General features: G+C 32.3%; 1 protein-coding gene and 1 pseudogene across 1 annotated transcript; one reads left to right on the top strand and one right to left on the bottom strand.

The window, feature by feature from the left end:
* Nucleotides 1-3,570: 3,570 nt before the first annotated feature.
* On the top strand, nucleotides 3,571-12,335 carry LOC149519975 (uncharacterized; annotated as a pseudogene).
* A 3,347-nt stretch (nucleotides 12,336-15,682) lies between these two features.
* LOC111309253 (G-type lectin S-receptor-like serine/threonine-protein kinase At2g19130) lies at nucleotides 15,683-18,922 on the bottom strand. The gene has a single exon (XM_022908264.2). It carries the CDS (start codon nucleotides 18,372-18,374, stop codon nucleotides 15,915-15,917), a length of 2,460 nt encoding a protein of 819 aa, XP_022763999.2. The 5' UTR covers nucleotides 18,375-18,922; the 3' UTR covers nucleotides 15,683-15,914.
* Between the last annotated feature and the right edge of the window lie 2,101 nt (nucleotides 18,923-21,023).

The following is a 21,023-nucleotide window of genomic DNA, read 5'->3' as shown; positions in this document are numbered from 1 at the left end:
AAAGGTTGGAGCCCTAAGGCAAAGGGTCACCCCTCACCAGCAATCAAAATAAACTTTTTTTGGATTTCTTGAATAAAACGAAGTGGTAATATAAGCAAGTTTGACATTGTTACGGCCTTAGTCCTAGGATGGTTTATAATGTTTAAACTTGTGATAATTTTATTGTTTATAGAATTATCATAGGGTTTTATATTAAATTCTTCTATACTTGATTTTTTGCTTGAATTGATCCATTTTCTACTTAAATGTGTTAATTGTCCTAAATGTAGGTAAAATGAAAGATTGAGAAAATTAAATTGAAAATACACTTGAAGGGGTAAATTCAAGGTGAAGTGGCTGAATTAAATAGCTAAATGTGGAGGCCAAATAGGATGCAAGATTCTTGCCAAAGACTTGAAGAAAACAAAGCATCAAGTGGTGTCAACATTTGATGGAATTAAAGACTAATTTTCAAGGTTATTTGCAATGATATTTGCCTTGAGTTCAAGGCTGGTTTTGAGCTAAGTTAGAGCTGCATTTGAAATGTTAATTTAAAGTTTAAGTGGCTAATTTGATGAGTTAAATTTGGAAGCAAACATGGTGCAAAAGCTGGCTGGAAATTCAAGCTAAACAAGGTAGCAGTGGCGTCATTTGTTAGTTGTTTTTGGGGTTAACTCTTGAAAGACTTGAAGCTATTAAATGAGCTGAATTGAAGCTAAAATTAAGCCACATTGGATGAAGCTTAAATGTTCATTTTATACCAAGAAGAATCAACAAAGAAGGGGAGAGAGAGAGAGAGAGAGAGAAAGAGAAGAAAACAAATTGCAAGTCAAACTATAAGTGAGAAAATAATGAAAAATAAATGTCAAGCATGGCTGTTGGTTTGCATTCCTCAAGAAACCATTTATGAGCTAAGAAAAGACCTAGGATAGGGCTTGAAAAATAGGACATGTGAAGGGATAAAAAGAGAGAGCCGAACCTAATTTCTTAGATCATGATTTTTCTTTTTGCATATTCCTACTTCAACGTGACTGGCAGACAGCCTTTGTGGATTTAGCCGTGACTTTTAAAGGTTCCATTATAGTTGTTTCTTTTACATTTTGGTTGTTAAAAAATTTATCTTTAATTTAGCTTTCAAGCATTTACATTTAGTTCTTTATTTAAACTTTGTTGCTACATTTTTATGGAATAAAAATTTCTAATCTATTTAGTTTTGGTTCTGCCTAGTTTTTTTTTTTTTTCCAGCTTATTTCTACCTTATTTTAGCTTGATCTTTGTGGGGAAAGGATAGCTCTTGATAGCTGGATGAACTCTTGTTCCTCAATGGCATCTAAGAAGCTTGAATCATGAGGGTTTATTTTGTTTTTGTATTTTCAGTTAGGCTAACTTCATTTCTGCCTAGGTTTTATTTTAGCTACTGCCTTGTGGTTATGATTACGATTTTTATTTAGTTTCTATGTATTTGAGTTGAGTTAAATGAAGTTAGGTTGATGTTTTGCATGTGTTTGCTAAAATAGCTTAGACAGTTTCACTTCCATGAATTTTTCATGCATTTTGCTCATTAGTTTTTGATTTGGTTTTTCTCCTAATTTTGGTTCTATTTAGATGAAGTCCCCTGCTTATTTTTATGTTCATTTCCATGTTTATTTTAATAGTTTAGGCTTAGATTTCATGTTACATTTATGCATTTTTTTATATTTATTTTTTTGGTTAGCATTTAGCCTATTAGATTTTCAATTTATGCCTTTATTTTGCTTTCAGTTTGAACACTGTTTTACTCATTTTCTGGTAAGTTTAAGCAAAGCTTTCTTGCACCTTTTTTGCTTGTTTTTATGTCTATTTAAGGTATTAAAACAGTTTTTGTAAATTCCTTAGGTAGGATTACATTTGCCAAGCATTTTAGTTGATAGGTCTTGGTGTCCATGCATTCTAGTATTTCAGTTTGCATTAAATTTTTTGCATCTTGAGTTCTGCTTTAGGGAGGGATCAAATGTATCTTTTCCGTTCATTTTTTAGTTAATTTTAAGTTAGAAAAATAGTTTTGCAACTTTCTTAGGTAGGGTCAATTTTGCATGGCATTTTATGCCATAGGTTACATGTAGTGTGCATTTTTTTATTTGGTTTTGCACTTTAAATTTAGATTTGCATTTTGGTTGGTCTTCAAACCTTTTTTCATATATCATTTTAGTTCATTTTTAGGTCTTTTTTTATTTAGTTCTATTAGTTTTTACAGTACCATATAGATTTAGGTAATTTTTATTAGGTAAAGTAGGCTAGGTTGCATTTTAGCTTTAATTAAGGTGTTTAGCAATTTTTATTTATTTTATTTGTTGTTCTACTTTTTAATGTGTCATTTTCACTAAGATTAGCTTAGATTTAATTCTGGTTGTATGCCCTAGGATTTAGGTTAGTTAATTGAAGAGTTTGCATATAATATACTAGGTGTTCGATGAAATGCCTCAATGAAAGTTGATGGTTGTTTCATCTAGAATTTTAGTTTAGCTTGTAGGTAACCTTTAATTTTTATTTTTAGGACATCATTCCATGTATTTCCATGCTATTTTCATGTTTAATTTTTGTTCCATACATTTCATGCATTCTAGGCTAAATTAGAATTTTTTAAAGTTAATTTTTAAATTAAAATGCTAATTATCCTTTTTATATTTTGTTATGTTAATATCACTTTTTATTGCTAATCCATGGTTCTATTTTCCATCCCTCTTATCTTAAATTTCAAATTTAAATTATGCTTTTAATTATGTTTAATTTAATTTTTGATTTTGTTACTTGCCATTTTTAGTAACTTGCCATTTTAAGAAATTACTTTTTTTTGTAATTTTCTTGATAGCTCTCTAACCTCCATAATTTGTAGTTTAGTTTAGGTTTTAATTATCTAGTCATTTTATTATATTAATCTTAGGTTAATTACATTTTTAAAAAAATAATTGATAGGACCAAATATACCTGAAAGGTTGAAATCTGTGCTTACCTCTAGGTTTAGAACTCATAAATCCATAAGGAGATGATATATGGAATACTTCCAATCTTTATTACTTTTGTGACCATACACTTGCAATACTCCTGATAGATAGTGACAAGTTTTTGGTACCATTGTTGAGGATTTGGTGCATTTAGGCTAAGATTAATATCAGTAGAGACATGTTAGGGTGTAGTCTGGCATTTTTGTAAATATTTTTTAATTTTTTAATTTATCTTTTGTGTATTTTCTTTGTTGCCCTACAACCCTATGGTTGGTACATATGTAGATCTAGGAGTCTCAGTCTTCTACCTTTAGACCTAAAAATAGAAAAGGCTCTTAGAAACCTTAAAAGAGAAAGATTTGGCAACCCCTCTCTACCCAACCTATGGGCAACCCACTTGATCATAGAACTTTGTGAGATTATGCTATGCCTAACATTAATGGATTCCAAGCTAGTATCTGAAGGCCAACAATCCAAGCAAATACTTTTGAAATTAAGCCTGCCACCATTCAAATGATCCAAAGCTCTGTCTAGTTTGGGGGTTTAGCTAGTGAGGACTTAAATGCCCATCTCAAGAACTTCCTTGAAATTTGTGACACCTTTAAGAATAATGGTATTTCTGATAATGCCATTCTCAGGTTGTTTCCATTTTCCTTAAAAGATAGGGCTAAGAGCTAGCTTACCTTTATGCCTTTTGGATCGATCACCACATGGGATGATCTGGCACATAAATTCATGGTAAAGTTTTTCCTCTTGCAAAGACAACAAAATTGAGGAACAACATTACTACCCTCTCCCAACAAGAGTCTGAACCTTTTTATGGGGCATGGGAGAGGTGTAAAGAGTTGCTCAAGAGGTGTTGCCATCACGATTTTCACCATGGCTTGAGATTCATATTTTCTACAATGGATTTTTGGGACACCACCAATCCATCATAGATGCTAGTACTGGCAGAGCTCTGATAAGCAAATCCATTGAAGAAATATATGAGCTGATTGAGGAGATGGTGTGATCCACTATTAATGGGCATCCAAAAGGTAGAATCCTTGAAAACCTGCCAGCATGTATGAGATTGATGCCATTACTTAATTAACTGCCCCAATAGCATCTCTTACTAAGAAAATGGACACTTTAGGATCTAACCATACTCAAAACCCAGTCCATTTTGTTAGCCCAGTTCAATCTATTAGCATTTTTTTAAGCTATGAAATGTGTGGAGGCGACTATTAAATGGATCGTTGTCCTATTAGGATAAAGCCTATCCATTCCATCACTCAGCCTAGTAGGTAACAAAACAATCTATACTCCAACACATATAACCCTAGTTTAAAAAATCACTTGAACCTTTCATAGTCAAATACTCAGAGTTAATCTTCTAATTCTAAACCCTAGTACCCTTTTGGTTTCTCTTAGCACCCAGTTCCCTAGTACCTACCACACCATCCCCCACTTTAGGAAAAGAAAATTTCATTTGAAGACATGCTCTCTTCCATTCTTTAGAACCAAAATCACATATTGATGAATTAAGCTAATCTCATCCAAGGGCAAGTCGCTACATTTTTTAGTCAAGAAACTACCATTAAGAACTTAAAGGTGAAAATAGGGCAAATTGTTAATGCCTTTAACACTCACCTTCAAGGTAGCCTTCCTAACAACACTGAAACCAATCTAAAAAGGGAAAGAAAAGAACATTGTAAGGCAATTACCCTCAGAAATGGTAAACACTTAGCTAATCATCCTACCACAGCCACAACATCCACCTCTAGTTCAGCTACCCAGTCTAGCCTTGTTAATGAAAAAGAGCAAAAGAAGGGAAGACAATCTAAAGAGAAAAACAAGTAGATGATAGTATGAGTTCTCAAATTTCTTCGAAGAGTAGTGTGTCTATTCCTTCACCCGATAAACTAGACACCTATTGATCTTCAATACCATTTCCCTAAAGATTTCAAAAGCAAAAGACTAAGCAACAATTTGTAAAATTTTTAGAGATTTTTAAGAAATTACATAACAATATCCCTTTGCAGATACGCCACAGCAATGCCTAGCTATGCAAAGTTCATGAAGGACATAATTTTGAGAAAAAAGAGGTTGGAAGATTATGAAACCATTGCATTTGCTGAAAAATGCAATGCCATTCTCTAGTGAAGCATTCCTCCTAAACTTAAAGACCCTAATAGTTTCACCATTCCATGTATTATAGATAATCTCTTATTTGATAGAGCACTCTATGATTTAAGTGCTAGCATTAATTTGATGCCTCTTTTCATCTTTAAGAAATTGGGGTTAGGTGAAGCCAAATCTACTAGAATGACACTCCAATTAGCTAATAGGTCTCTAAAATACCCTAAACGCATTATAAAGGATGTATTACTCGAGGTTGAGACTTTTATCTTCCTACCTGATTTTATGGTTTTAGAGATAAAAAATGATAAAAAAGTACCAATCATCTTAGGTAGACCTTTCCTTACTACTGGTAGGCCTATCATCGATGTTTAGAAATGAGAACTCACTATATGAGTCCAAAATAAAGAGTTAAAGTTTAATGACTTTTAAGCAATGAAATATACTAGAGACTTAGATGATTATTTTAAGGTAGACACAGTGACCAAATTAGTTCATGATGCTTTTTTAGATGATCACCCTAGTTACCCCCATGAGTCTTCCTTTGATGATAAGTCCTATGATAGTGTCAAGTGGATTAAAATCACCACTTATGGTCTTCAAGGTCGATTTGAGCCATTAGGAATGCCTTTGTTTGCCAACCCTCTAAAAACATTTTGTAGAAAAACCTCCCTTCTTAGAACTAAAACCTTTGTCTGATCATCTTAGGTAGGCATTCTTATAAGAGGGCTCTACCTTGCCAGTTATTATCTCTTCTGCTTTAGATCTTGCTCAAGAGAGTAAACGACTGCAAGTTCTTAAAATGCATAAAAGAGCGATAGATTGGTCTATTACTGATATTAAGGCTATTAGTCTTTCTGTGTACAAGCATAATATCCTTCTTAAGGATAACTATCAGGTTATTATAGAGCACTAACATCACCTAAATCCTATGATGAATGAGGTGGTGAAAAAAGAAATCAATAAATGGCTCAACATTAGTATCATTTATCCCATTTCTGATAGCTAATGGGTTAGCCTAGTGTAAGGCATGCCAAAAAAGGGTAGAGTAACCGTTGTCTCTAACGACAACAATGAGCTTATCTTCACGAGGACTATTACCAATTAGTGTATGTATGAACTACTGTAAGCTAACAAGTTGACCAGAAAAGACCGTTTCTTGCTCCTTTTTATCGACCAAATGCTCAATCGGTTATCTGAATATAAGTTTTACTATTTCCTTAACAGTTACTCAAATTATAACCAGATAGTTATTACTTAGAAATATTAAGAGAAAATAACATTTACCTATCCATTTGGGACATTTACTTTTAGAAGGATGCCTTTTGGATTACGTAATGCACCAGCTATCTTTTAACGGTGCATAATGGCTATTTTTTTTTACATGGTAAAGGATTTTCTCGAGGTTTTTATGGATGACTTCTCTGCCTTTGGAGACAACTTCAAACAATGCTTGGCTCACCTTCGTTCGGTTTTAAAAAGATGTGAAGAAACTAACTTTGTGCTAAATTAAGGAAAATAATTTTATGGTGCAAGAAAGAATGGTACTAGGCCATAAGATTTCTTCTAAAGGCATTGAGGTTGACTGAGCCAAAATTGAGGTCATTGAGAGATTTCCAACACCTACCACAATTAAGGGTATAAGCAACTTTCTTGGACATGCGAGTTTTTATCAAAAGTTCATTAAGATTTCTCTAAGATCTCCAAACCCTTATGTAATTTGCTTGAAAAGAAGGTGCAATTTAACTTTGATGAGTCCTGTATAACTACCTTTAAAACCTTAAAAAAAAGTTGACTACTGCACATATCATTGTAACTTTTGATTAAGACCTCCCTTTCAAGTTCATCTGTGATGCTAGCAACTATGCTATCAGGAATTTTAAGACAAAAAAAGGTAAGTTGTTCCATGCCACGTACTATGCAAGTAAGACTCTTTCAGGCACTCATCTTAATTATGCCACCACCAAGAATAAGTTGTTAGCTATTGTTTTTGCATTTGATAAGTTCCATTACTATCTTATCAGTGCAAAAGTGATAGTTTACACAAATCACTCTACCATTAAGTACTTGATAGCAAAGAAAGATGCAAAGCCTAGACTTGTTTGATGGATCTTTCTCTTTTAAGAGTTTGATTTAGAGATTAGGGATAGGAAGGGGTTCAGGAATCAAGTCACTGACCATTTTTCTAGGTTAGAGAATGGTGGAGTGAGTAAAATGATCATTAATGAGACATTGCTTGACGAACAACTCTTTACTTATAGCCACTCGTACTTACCTTGGTATGTAGACTATGTTAATTATTTGATTGGTAAGGTCCTCTCTTCGGACTTGTCCTACTAGCAAAAAAAAAAATTTTTACACGATGTCAAGTATTATATTTATGATGAACCTTATTTGTTCAAACAATGCAAAGATCAAATCTTTAAAAGGCGCATTCCTATGGAAAAAGTAGAAAGCATACTTAGACATTGTCATACATCAAATTATATAAGACATTTTGAAGGAGGGAGAATTGCAGCAAAAATGTTACAATCTGGTTTTTATTAGCCAACATTGTTTAAGGATGTACACTAATTTGTCTCCTAGTGTGATTAATGCCAGCGAGTATGGAGCATATCAAAGAGACACAAAATGCCCTGAACAACATATTAGAAGTTGAAATTTTCTATGTGTAGGGCATTGATTTCATGGGACCTCTCATCTCATCTCATCTTATGGCAACTTTTACATTCTAGTAATGGTTGATTATGTTTCTAAATGGGTAGAAGTATTAATCTTACCCACTAATGATGCTAAGGTGGTTATGAACTTTCTTAGGAAAAACATCTTTACTCACTTTAGGACACCTAAGGCAAGCATTAGTGATGAAATAACCCATTTATGTAATAAACACTTTGCTAGACTTTTAATGAAATATGAAGTCTCCCATAAGGTTGCTACTAGCTACCACCCACAAACTAGTGACCAAGTAAAAGCATCAAATAAAGAAATTAAAATGATCTTTGAGAAAATGGTAAATCCCTCATGGAAAGACTGGTCTAAAAGATTAGATGATTCACTTGGGCTTCTAAGACTGCCTTTATAACTCCTATAATGATGTCATCATACCAACTAGTATTTGGAAAAGCATGTCACCTTCTAGTTGAGTTGAAAGATAAAGCTTTCTGGGCTCTACAAAATCTGAACTTTGATCTAAATACAATTGGTGAAAAAAGGTTGTTGCAACTTAATGAGCTTTATGAGTTTAGGTTACAAGCCTATGAAAGTTTCAAGTTATACAAAGAATAGACAAAAAGATGAGATGACAAGAAAATCCTGGAAAGAAGTTTCAAGCCTGGCTAGTAGGTTCTGCTCTTTAATTTTCAAAGAAAAAAAGGTTGGAAGACTATTGTACCATTATACTTACTGTAAAGTGCAATGCCATTCTACAAAGAAGTTTACCTCTAAAACTTAAAGATACATGAAGTTTTATTATTCCTTGCATTATTGGTAATCTTTTCTTTGATAGGGTTTTGTGTGATCTTGATGTAAGTACTAACTTAATGCCTTTGTTTATTTTTCAAATACTAACTTAATGCCTTTGTTTATTTTTCAAAGACTTCGACTTAAAGAGACAAAGCCTACTTCAATCACTATTTAACTTGTTCATCAATCCCTCAAACACCCAAAAGGTGTTTTTGAGGATGTGCTAGTGAAGGTGGACAAATTTATCTTTCTAATCAATTTTGTGGTGTTGGATTTGTTTGAAGATAATAAAGTTTCAGTCATCTTGGGTGGACCATTCTTAGCTACTGTAAAAGCACTTATTGATGTTCAAAGAAATGAACTCACCATAAGGGTTAAAGATCAAGAGGTGGCATTCAATATGTTTAAAGCAATCAAATAACCTAGTAGTGTTGATGATTATTTAAAAGTTGATGAGTTGAATGAGGAATTACAAGAAAAGTTTAAGGAATAAAACATTGGTGTAAAGGAAACAAGACTAGTTAAATCATATTTTGATGTAATAAATGTTAGGTTCATTAAAGAACATGTACTTAGGTAAGGAACAAGCCATTATAGAAGTGTTGGAGCAATAAAATCATTTACAAGTTTTAAGCCATCCATTAAGGAACCACCCATATTAGAACTCAAACCACTACCTTCCTATCTTAGGTATGCATTTTTCAAGGAGTCATCTACCCTACCTATTATAATTTCAGCAAACCTAGATGATGTGCAAAAAGAAAAATTATTAGATATGCTTAAAAAGTATAAGAAAGCAATTGGGTTATTTATAGCTTACATCAAGGGGATAAGTCCGTCTGTCTCTATACATAAGATTCTACTTTATGATAATGACAAGGCATCCATTGAACATCAAAGATGCCTAAATCAAGTAATGAAGGAAGTTGTAAAGAAAAACATCATCAAGTGGTCAGATACAGGCATTTTTTATATAATTTCTTATAGTTCTTAGGTTAATCTTATTTAATGTGTGTCGAAAAAAGGGGGAATGACTGTGACCAATGATTATAATGAACTCATCCCAACAAGAATGGTCACTAGTTAGAGAATGCGCATGGACTATAAGAAACTTAATAAAGCAATTAGGAAAGATCACTTTCCACTTCCCTTCATTGATCAAACGCTTGATAGATTAACTAGCCATGAGTTTTGCTATTTATTAGATGGTTATTATGGTTATAATCAAATAGCCATTACACCTAAAGATTAAAAAAGGATTACTTTCCTAGGCCTCTATGCGACTTCTGTCTTTAGGATGATGTCATTTAGCCTATGCAATGTAATTGTCACTTTTTAAATATGCATGGTGGCTTTTTTTTTTTTTTGACATGGTGGAAAATTCTTCAAGGTACTTATGGATAATTTTTTTGTTTTTGGTGATTCTTTTTATTTATGCTTAACACATATTTCTAAAGTGTTGAAAACATATGAAAAAACCAACCTAGGTGTACTAATAGGTCATAAGGTCTATTCCAAAGGGATTGAAATGGATAAAGCCAAGATCGAGGTGATTGAGAAGTTGCCACCTCAAAATTCGGTTAAGGGCATAAGGAATTTTCTAGGCCATGCTGGTCTTTATAAAAGATTTATAAAAGACTTCTCCAAGATTTCCAAGCCACTATGTAACTTGTTGGAGAAGAATGTAAAGTTTAGGTTTGATGACGCATGCATAAATGCCTTCCAAACTTTGAAAGAAAAATTGGTGACAACCTCAATCATTTCATGCCTTATTGGAGTTTTCCTTTTGAATTGATATGTGATGCAAGCAATTATATGGTGAGGGCTATTTTGGGTACAGGAAGGACAACATTTTCCAACCTCAATCATTTTCCAACATTTTCTAACTTTAAAAGAAAAATTGGTGACAACCTCAATCATTGCATGCCTTATTAGAGTTTACCTTTTGAATTGATGTGTAATGCAAGCGATTATATGGTAGAGGCTATTCCGGTATAGGAAGGATAACATTTTCTAACCCATTTACTATACTGAAAAACCTTAAATGAAGCATAACTAAATTATGCCATAACCAAAAAAGAGTTGTTTGCCATTGTCTTTGCTTTTAAGAAACTTTGATCATAGTTGATTGGCACCAAAGTAGTGGCATACATTGACCATTCAACCATAAAATGCCTCATTGCTAAGAACAATGTCAAGCTAAGGTTTATTAGTTAGGTTCTTCTTCTATAAAAGTTTGATTTAGAGATTAGAGACAAGAAGGGAACTAAAAATTAAGTGGCTAACCATCTTTCAAGGTTGGAAAAGGAAGCTTTACAAAGTGAAATGATCCATCAGTCATTCTCAGATGAGCAACGCTTCACCTCCAAAAGTTTACCATGGTATGCATATTTTGTTAATTATATAATACGTAATGTTTTTCCTCCTGATTTTTTTTTAGCCAAAAACATTTCTTAATGATGTTATGTATTATGTGTGGGATGACTTTTTCTTATTTAAGTAATGTAAAAACCAACCTCTAAATTCCCATAGTGCAAGTAAAAGATATTCTAAAGCATTACCACTCAGCTGATTATGGTGGACATTATGAAGGTGCAAAAAAGGTGGCCAAGGTGCTACAATTTGGTTCATATTGGCCAACACTTTTTAAAGATGCTTATGAGTTTGTTTTTAGATGTGGTAGGTGTCAAAAAGATGGAAATCTCTTAAAAAGACATGAGATGCCTCTCACCAATATTCTTGAAATGGAAATTTTTTATGTTTAGGGGATTGACTTCATGGGTCCTTTTATTTTTTCCTATGGCAATTCATATATTTTATTAGTAGTAGACTATATATCTAAGTGGGTGAAATCGACTATTTTTCCTTCCAATGATTTAGCACAAGATTTAGCACACCAAAGGCAATCATAAGTGATGAAAGATCTCATTTTTGCAACAAAGATTTTTAAAGCTCTGTTTACCAAGTATGGGGTCAAGCATAGGATAGACAATACATACCACCCCCCAACAAGTGGCCAAGTTAAAGTGCTAATAGAGAAACAAAGAGAATTCTTGAAAAAACCATAACTCTTTCTAGGAAAGATTGGTCAACTTGGCTTGATGACTCTTTATGGGCATATTACATTGCATTCAGGACCCCTTTAGGTATGTCTCTATATCTATTAGTTTATGGGGAAGCATGTTATTTTCTTGTGGATTTAGAGCACAAGGCATACGGGTAATTAAGAACTTGAACTTTGATGCAAAAGCTATTAGTGAAAAAAGATTGCTTCAATTAAATTAGCTAGATAAGTTTAGACTTCAAGCTTATGAGAATGCCAAGTTATTTAAAAAGAAAAGCAAGAAGCTACATGATAAAAAGATTACAGAAAAACACTTTGAGGTTGGTCAACATGTGTTGCTTTTCAATTCAAGGCTTAAATTATTCCTTGGCAAGCTTAAATCAAAATGGTATGGTCCCTTTATAGTTACCTAAGTTTTTTCGCATGGGGTTGTGGTGATTATAAATGAAAAGATGGGAAAACCTTTTAAAGTTAATGGACATAGATATAAAAAGAATTTGGGAGGTTGTTTTGATTGACAAAAAAATAGTTCTCTTTTTAACCGAACCACATGAGTAATTGATGGGTACTAGTCAAGCTTGACTATAATTAATGCTTCTTAGGAGGCAATTCAAGTTTTAATTTTCAACTTTGCATATTTAGGATTAATTTTATTATTTTGGTTTTTATTAGGAACAGGTAATGCTTGTTTTGTTTGCTTTTGCTTTTATAGGAACGAGGAATAAGAAAGCTAGGATAATGTGCAGCGCATGGATAATTCCTACAATTCCATATTCAATCTTGGTGAATTAAAGAAATATCTCTCTTCTTTTTGTGCTTTATTATTATATTTTTACACATTAAGGATAATGTGTTGATTGAGCTTGAGGGAAAAAATTTGTTCCAAATGTTTTTAAAATTTTTAAAATTTTTTATTTGGAGCTTAAGTTAACATGTTTAGAACTGGTATTTTGCTACCTTTGTTTATTTTCTCATAATCCAATGATAAAAACTTTGATTGACTTTGATTATAGTTGTTAGAAAAAAAAAAACAAATGTAGTGAAAGCATGAGATTAGTTCTTGAATTAGTTTCTTCATAATTGTGATATTTTCATATTATTGAGCACTTAGTCTTAATCATTAAGATGCATGTATGCTTAGTTAAAGTTTATGTAAATGTGAAGTTACATTTATCTTTAAGTTATATGCTTATTTTAAAATTTATTTAAGCATTTCTTAAGGCAAAATCATGGACTACACTTAATTAAAAAGATGATTTAGGTCATCTTTGGATTGTTTAAGCCTTTCAAACTAACCTTTATATCGTTATCCTTAGTCACCCTTTTCAGCCTAATATATAACTTTTTTCTTTTTAAAAAAAAAAAAAAAACTATATGAAATAACCACCCTTTGATTTATTATCTTTATCTTTCTACCTTATCCTATGTTCATATGGATCAATTAATCAAAATATAAGGGCTATGTTACATTAGGAAAGAAAGGTGGAGTTAAAAAAAAAAAGAAAGAAAAAGGGTACAAAGTATGAAAGGTAGAAAAATAGTTTGAAACAAAAAGAGAAAAAAATGCTCAAGTGATAATGAATGCTATTTGCAGAAAAGTCAAGATAAAAAAAAAGAAAGAAAAATCTAGGTTTAGGGGTATACAGTTCTCTTAAAAGCTTTCTCATCAAATAAAAAGATTCTAAGTAATAAATGTATGGACTTATCAACCTAATTACCTTTAACCCCAGCCTGACATTATAAGCATAATAAAAACACCTATTAACCCTTGGTTAAGTGTGGCTACATTAGTGGAAAGAATATGCGAAAAGCAAACTTATAAAATTTATGCATGCTTTGAAGTGATTTATTAAATTTCATGTTTGCATAACTTTAATTGAATATCTTGTGTTGATATGACTTAGATTATACAAACACAAGGAAATTTGCAATTGAGAGATAACTTTTTCATGAATGATTTTTATGTTTAATTTATGCTTATGATTTTTTTCTAAATTATATTTATCATGCAATTTTGAAGACTTATAAGAATCTAATATTGAAAGCATGCATTATGATCTCTAGCATGTTTTTCTGATTTAGCTAAGTTTTATTTTACTTGAGGGCAAGAAAAAATTTAAGTTTGGGGTTTAATAACTCTATAAAATAAAGTTATTTTTAGTGCTTAAATGAGTTACTTTTGCTTTGTTTTTGGTAAAATAAGCTTCTTTTTACTCCAAATGTGCTTAATTTGCCATTTTATAGAAAATCCTAAAGAAAACATTCAATTTTGATGAATCTTGAAGAATCTTTGAGTTTCTTAATCAATCTTAGATGATTCTTGGTACATTTGGAATAATCTTAGACTATTCTTGATGCACTTGTTGATTCTTGGAAATCTTAAAGTTAGATTGATAAGTTTATACAAGATTTGCTTTACCAAACCTATTAAAGTTAGAATTGATGAATCTTGTCAAAAATTTTAGAAAATTCATGCAAGAATTGTGTGAGGGATGTTTGGCTATAATTAGGGATAGATGAGCAATTTTAAGTTAAATGCAACTCCATGGTGTTTTATATAGGTGTGTATACATGGAATTATTATAGATGACATGGCAACAAATCTTTTCTCATTGGCCAAGAGAGATAACTTGGAAAATTATGTGGTATGTTGACTTGAAAGTTCTGTTCATACTTGAAAAAGTCTAAATAGCCTTTAATATTCCTATTTCAAGAAGGTTTTCCTACTTTGACATGAAAATCCCACATTGACTTAAAATTCTTACATTGACTAGGAATAGCACTTTGTTATCCTACTTAGAATAGTTGAGTAGGAAATTTTAGTTTGTATGGGTATTTCTACCAAGGTTAGGATTTACATGAAGATAGAATAGCACTATAAAAAAAGTGCAGCATATGAGAAGAGCGCAACTCAGAATTTTACTTCTTTTTTTTCCAAGAACTCTTTAACTAGAGAAACATAAGTCCAAGATTTAAGAATATAATATAAGACTAATTGATTTCAATATTCAAGCCCAATGGAAGAAGTTGCCCAAAAAGAACCCAAAACACTTTATGGTTTGGGGCTCCCTAAAAGAAAGGTCAATTGTTCATTCTATTATTCAAAAAGGCTTAGTCCAATTCAAAAAAGGTCAATAAGTGCTAAAATCTAGTCCAAGTTGTAGTTCTTATTCAAGAAGGCTACCAAGGGTTTAAAAGTAATTACAAAACATTCTTTTTACTTGAAGAAAGCCCTAACCGCCACCTACCTATCCTTCTAACTTTAAAATTCTTCATATTCTTATTATATAAATAACTATCTTTCTTTAGAGAAAATTTGAAGTAAGGCTTTGGGTGATAGTCTAACTTAAAATAGTTAGCTACTTTTAAGTTTTTTTATTTTTTACTTTTCATGTTTTTACGTTTTCTTTTAAGTTATTTTAAATTTATGCAAAGTTTAATTTTAATTCTCTTTTAAAATAAAGTTTTGTTTTGTTTTTAATTCAATTTGAGCTTCCTTAAATTTTTGTTCTTGCTTTCAATTCAATTCAATTTGTATTTTTCTTTTAAAATTTTTTATTCACACAATTTGTGTTCTTTAAAGTCTGTTTTTAATTTAATTTGAGGTTTGAAGTTTAATTTATTATATTTAGGTCATTTGCATTCCATTAAGTTTAATTTAGATTTTGTTTAATATAGTTTTTGCATGTTTAAGATTTTTAGATTTATGTTTAATAGTTCTTACATGTTTTAAGATTTAACTGCTTTAATTCAATTTTGTTCATTGTGATTTAAGTTTAAGTTGATTAGTTTATAATCTTGCATATTGGTTTAGATTTAATTTACATGCTTTTAAGTTTGTTAAGCAAACTTACATTCTATTTCATTTAATTTAAATTGTTAAGTTCACATTTAGTTTATTTTGCATGCTTAGTTAGTTAATTTAAGTAATTATTCAGCTATTTACATTCTACTTTCAATCTTTTAGATATAATTAAAAGTGAACAATTTCAATATTTAATTCTTTTCCATATATTTCAATTTCCGTGAGATACTCTACTCATTCTATATCACTTATTCTAATTCCGTGCAGTTGCAAATTCTCAATCAAGCCAATGTCCATAAACAATTACATTTATCTCATTCCATGAAGCAAGGCTTTGCTCAACTTATGCAAGCAACATGCTCCGGTCTCCATAGAGAAGGCAACTATTAATAAGAATGACTTAGGTATCAGAAAAAAAGATGTTAAGACAACTCTAAAACATATATATAAGGCGAAACCTAAATACCTCAACTTATTTCCAGACAATTGTTTTCATGATTTATGAACTCATTGTTGATGTGCTGCTCTTAGCCTGAGAAGTAGTTGAAATGTTGCTCCGTATCTGAGAACTCTGGCTTGAGGATGACTCTGTAAAGAAGATTATGTGCTCATGATTGTCCACAAACACTTGTAGAGATCTTGGCACAGGAGGCAGGTTCACATCCAAAACCCCCTCTAGGATCTGAGCTACATGACCCATTGAAGGCCTGTGATTTTCATCATCTTGGATGCACCAACAAGCCACTTTACATATTCTTGATAGCTCTTCTACAGGGGCATCTCCATTCAATCGGGGGTCTAATAGGCTAAGGACATCACCGCCTTGAGTTATTAGGCTAGCAGCCCAAGTTGGAAAGAATCTAACTTTTCCATCTTCAGACTGTTCAGAGTTTCTCCTTCCGGATACAAACTCAAAAAGCATCATCCCATAGCTGTAGACATCAGCTTTAGCTGTAATGGCGACTCCTGAAATCCACTCTGGTGCAAGATAGCCTCTTGTCCCTCTCATAGTTGTCAGCACCCTGCTGAAGTCCCGCCCAACAAGCTTTGCCAGGCCAAAATCTGCGACTTTTGGACAGAATTCAGCATCTAAGAGAATGTTTTCTGGCTTAATGTCACAGTGAATAATACAATCTCTGCACTTCTCATGAAGATAAGCTAAGCCTCTAGCTGTACCGAGTGCAATCTGGTACCTTATTTTCCAGTCTAAAGCTTTGGCATTCTTTTCATGGAAAAGATGGGCATCCAAAGAACCATTTGGCATGTAATCATACACCAATAACTTTCTTGTACCTTCAGAGCAGAAACCACGAAGTCGCACTAGATTAACATGTTGAATTGTCCCAATTGTGCTGACCTCTGTGCGAAATTGCTTCTCTCCCTGACTGATGCTCTCAAGCTGCTTCACAGCTACGGCACTCGAGTCTGGCAACATTCCTTTGAAAACAGAACCAAAGCCTCCTCCCCCCAGTTTTTCAGAAAAATTCTTCGTTGCACTCTGTAAATCTCTATATCCGAAAGCTAGAAGTGAACCTTCAACAGCTTTTGGAGTTATCATCTTTCGCCTCCTCCATCTCAAAATTGCAAGCATTACAAGAACTAGGACTAAACCCACTGAACCAGCAACTGCTCCAATAATTATTCCCTTATTGTTGCTGGAACTTGAGAACTCAGATGCCGCTAGCCTGATATATATAGCTTTTCCATTGCTAGCCTCTTCCGCAAGTTGTTGCAGATCCAAGAGATCTCCCATCCAAACTTTACACCCATCACTATCATAAGCATAAGCAGTGCAAGAGCAATTCTTGAGGCAGGCTGATTCACATTCCGACATGGTCCCAACGGTCATAGACTGGGCATCTTGAGGCAATACCATGTTGGGGCTTTCTAGAAATTTATCACTCTTCACATTAGCAAGTGTGGGATCTTCACACTGCAGCTTGGTTTTCCTTTCACACCCATCAGAATAATCGCTCAGATTCCAATGGCTTACTGACTTTGGCTGGAAACCTGACAAACAGTTACAGAAAGGCAGAGCTTTCTCATTGCAGATGCCAAAAGCCCCACAAAAAGCATACACCTGGCATTGTTGTCTCGGCTGTGACCAAAACAAATTCCACTGCTTGCTACTTTCCAACCATGAAAGTTGCTTAATCTGGCCCGAAACATCCATAATAAATCGAGATATGGTAGAAGGATTATAAAGCGAATAAGTAAAATAACTCTCGTTTTCATTCGAAACATAGCTGAAGTTGTAGATGTAATTCAGTCTCATTTCTGGAACTAAGCTGAAAATCCTTGTCTGTTCATCCCAAGTACCACTCGTCCAGTAATTTTCGGATCCATTCCATTGAATCAAATATTGATTGGTACCAGTGGGGTCTAGCTCAAGGGAAAAGAGACCCGGAGCAGGATCTTCTGAATTTTTCCATGAAGTAAGAAGTTGGCTTTTATTGGTTCGTTTATTTAAGCTAAGCTTACCACCGGGAAGCCATGTGTGCGTGGGATGATCAAGACTTTGCCATAACGGCGTTGATGAATTGGGCCCATCTCTCAAAACAAGATTCCCTCTATCTTCAAGAACTGCTACTACAGAACTTGAGCTGCTAGAGCTAATATTTGTGGACCAAATTGGTACTTGGGATTCATTGAACAATTCTAAGTTACCATTAGATATTTTTAATTCTGAAGAGTATATATCACGGACTGGTGTCTCTCTGTTTGCAACCCAAACTGGGGTCTGTTGAGAGACCTTCCCGTACCACATGCCTATGTAGTAGTTGGAAGAGTTACCTGGTTTGAAGAAGCCCAATACGAAGTTTCCACCCGATGAAACAATTGTATGATTTCCGGACAGAGATTGATTTGCTGACATGGTGTCAGCTCCAAATGAGAGTTGGCAGTTGAGAGAAAAGCACATGAAGATTAGTACGGAAAGCATCATCCATGGATTATTCATTTTGTCTATGGCTGTCCTGTAAGAGAATTACTGACAGGAGAAACAAGACAGATATTTCAAAGAGCAAATCAAAAAGCTGTTTAAAATACAAGACGAGGCAGAACAAGTCTCAGATTGCTAAAACAAATCAGGTCTGAGGTAGCGGCCGCTGTGGGGCAGTTTTATTGTATCTCAATCAAACCAAGCTTGTTGAGATGACAACTATGGCCTTTGTTTGCTCCCCGCAGAACAAGGGCGCTTTCGTAACTTGGAATTGAAGAGCAACAATGTCTTTCAGGTGCTGCTTTCAATCATCCTCAATCTCGTGCGCACTTATAACTAGAATTGGCGAAAAGTCAAAGCAATAGTATCTTTGAATTTTTCTGTAGAAAAGTTAGAAATGCAAAAACATATCCGAGGCCAGAACAGCTCCTCGGCTGGGTCAACTTTGAACATTATTGGACCGCGTAACGCCGTAACCTCTCCGTTTCGCGAAGCCTTGTCATTTATCAAATGCTGGTGGATTTACGCCTGCGTGCTAGCTACTCCTACCATAGACGACGCCCGACGATCACATTTTCTTTTTTAATATATTTAAGTCATATTTGATATACAATATTATCATAAAATAAAATAAAATAATATTATAAATTAAATTAAATTAAATAAGATTATTTAATTTTATATTTGATATATATAAAAATTATAATAAAATAATTTATTAATTTATCAAAATTATTTTTTTTTAATTTATATAATTTAAATTATTAATATAATTTTTAAAAATATAATTAAATATATAAATGTAATACAATAAATTAAAAATAATTTTCTCAACTTGAAAAAGATTAAATAATCTTATATCAAAAAGATATTAATCTTCCTTATAATTTATATCTTTTTCTTTAAATAAAAATTAGATATGATATAAAATAATTATTATCCAATCGTATCAATAATTTTATACATCAAACATAACTTTAATAAAAACTATACTCATTCGTCTAATATGTCTAATACATATACATTCACTTACATTTTATTTTCAAATTTGTTATTATAATAAAAAATTTTAATAATTTTCACTTAAATCTTTAAAGTAAAATTTAGAATAAGTGAATACATTATTTGAATACAATATGTTTAGTAATAAATCTAGAATTTTTTTTAAATATCCACTTATAATATATAATAATTGAGTCAACATTTTATTTGATTTTAAAACACGGTATTTTATCTAATTAAAAACACATCATTTATTTAATTGAAAATTATCGATAAATTAAAAAATAATTGACATTTTTTAAAAGTTTTAATTTTAGTTTCCGGCTTGCAAATCCATCGACACGTTTAAAATGTCGGTAGTTTTATCCATTTTTTATGTTCATTGAAGAATTGTTTATAGATTTATTAATTTTATTGATGAAAAAAGTGTTTAAAGAAATTTTTTGAAGTGTTCAAAAAAATATTTTTATTTTTTTTATTTGTCATCTTTTGAATATTAATGAACACCTTATCCTAATATTTGGATCCTTCGATAAATAAATTAATTAATGCAAGTAACACTATTCTTTTATTTATATTTTTGGATTTGTTAAAAAGTTTTTAAAATGTCTCAAGCAGACACTGTTATGGATTATTTCTAGTTTATAAATATCATTTTTTTTATTTTATTCAAATATTGATTATATAGATTTTTTGTTATCTATGATAGACCTTGTTATTATAGCAATTACTTATCAAAATGTTTATATATGATAAAATTTATTTTTCTAATAATCATCATTTTAGAACATATTTGTTGCTAATGAATAAAAAAACATGTTTAAGTTATAAGATGAGTGCTAGTAAGTGAATGATTAAAGAATTAAAATGAGAAAAGTTTTAGGAATAATAGTGTCACATCTATTTACTCGATTAATAAGCTCAACTCTTTTAGTTGCCTAGCTAACACATACTCAATTGTCATGTCACCATCAATAAAGGTCGACGTCCAAATTTTTTGATAAAGAAGTGACTCAACCCTTGCCAAAGAAAAGCTCACATGATATATCCATTAATGTCTTATCAAGACATCACTACATAACTAGATACTTGGTCTCTAACTTGCCTAAAAATATTAAATGTAGCACACGCTTGCATGGGATTATTAAATGGATTTTGTAATCACCCACGTAGACTCTCCTCAAGTTTCATGTAAACTCACATCAACTATCAACTATTTCAGTCATGTTATTGCCTTTCATCTCATATATAAAGTAAAAAAAAAAGAACCAAATATGTAAAATTTAAGCATTCCTCTCTTTGAAGCTTTCTCAATACTTTACCTTTTTCCTCATCAAATTTTAGATATTTTTATTGACTTAAGTGTCAGAACACGTCTCGAAAAACCAACTACGGTACCTTTTTACTATGTTTTCTAGCCACAAGTCTAGGTCTTCTTACTTTTAACCTTCGGTCAACTTCCCTCCAACTAAACACCTAAAAGCACCATCAACAATTGGCATTTTTATGGGAAACAACAACCATGTCTCATCCTCATTCCTATGACACAGCAACACCAACCATGAATGTAACCCCTCAATCTATAACTATCTTTGACACAGCAGCCATGCTAACCCTTACACAAATCCCATCACTAAATTTTCATTCATGGAACTCATGGTATGA

The sequence above is a fragment of the Durio zibethinus genome, chromosome 2 (genome assembly GCF_047325235.1).
Source record: "Durio zibethinus cultivar Kanyao isolate XHJ-2024 chromosome 2, ASM4732523v1, whole genome shotgun sequence".
Classification (NCBI taxonomy): domain Eukaryota; kingdom Viridiplantae; phylum Streptophyta; class Magnoliopsida; order Malvales; family Malvaceae; genus Durio; species Durio zibethinus.
This window is presented reverse-complemented; position numbering and strand designations above follow the sequence as displayed.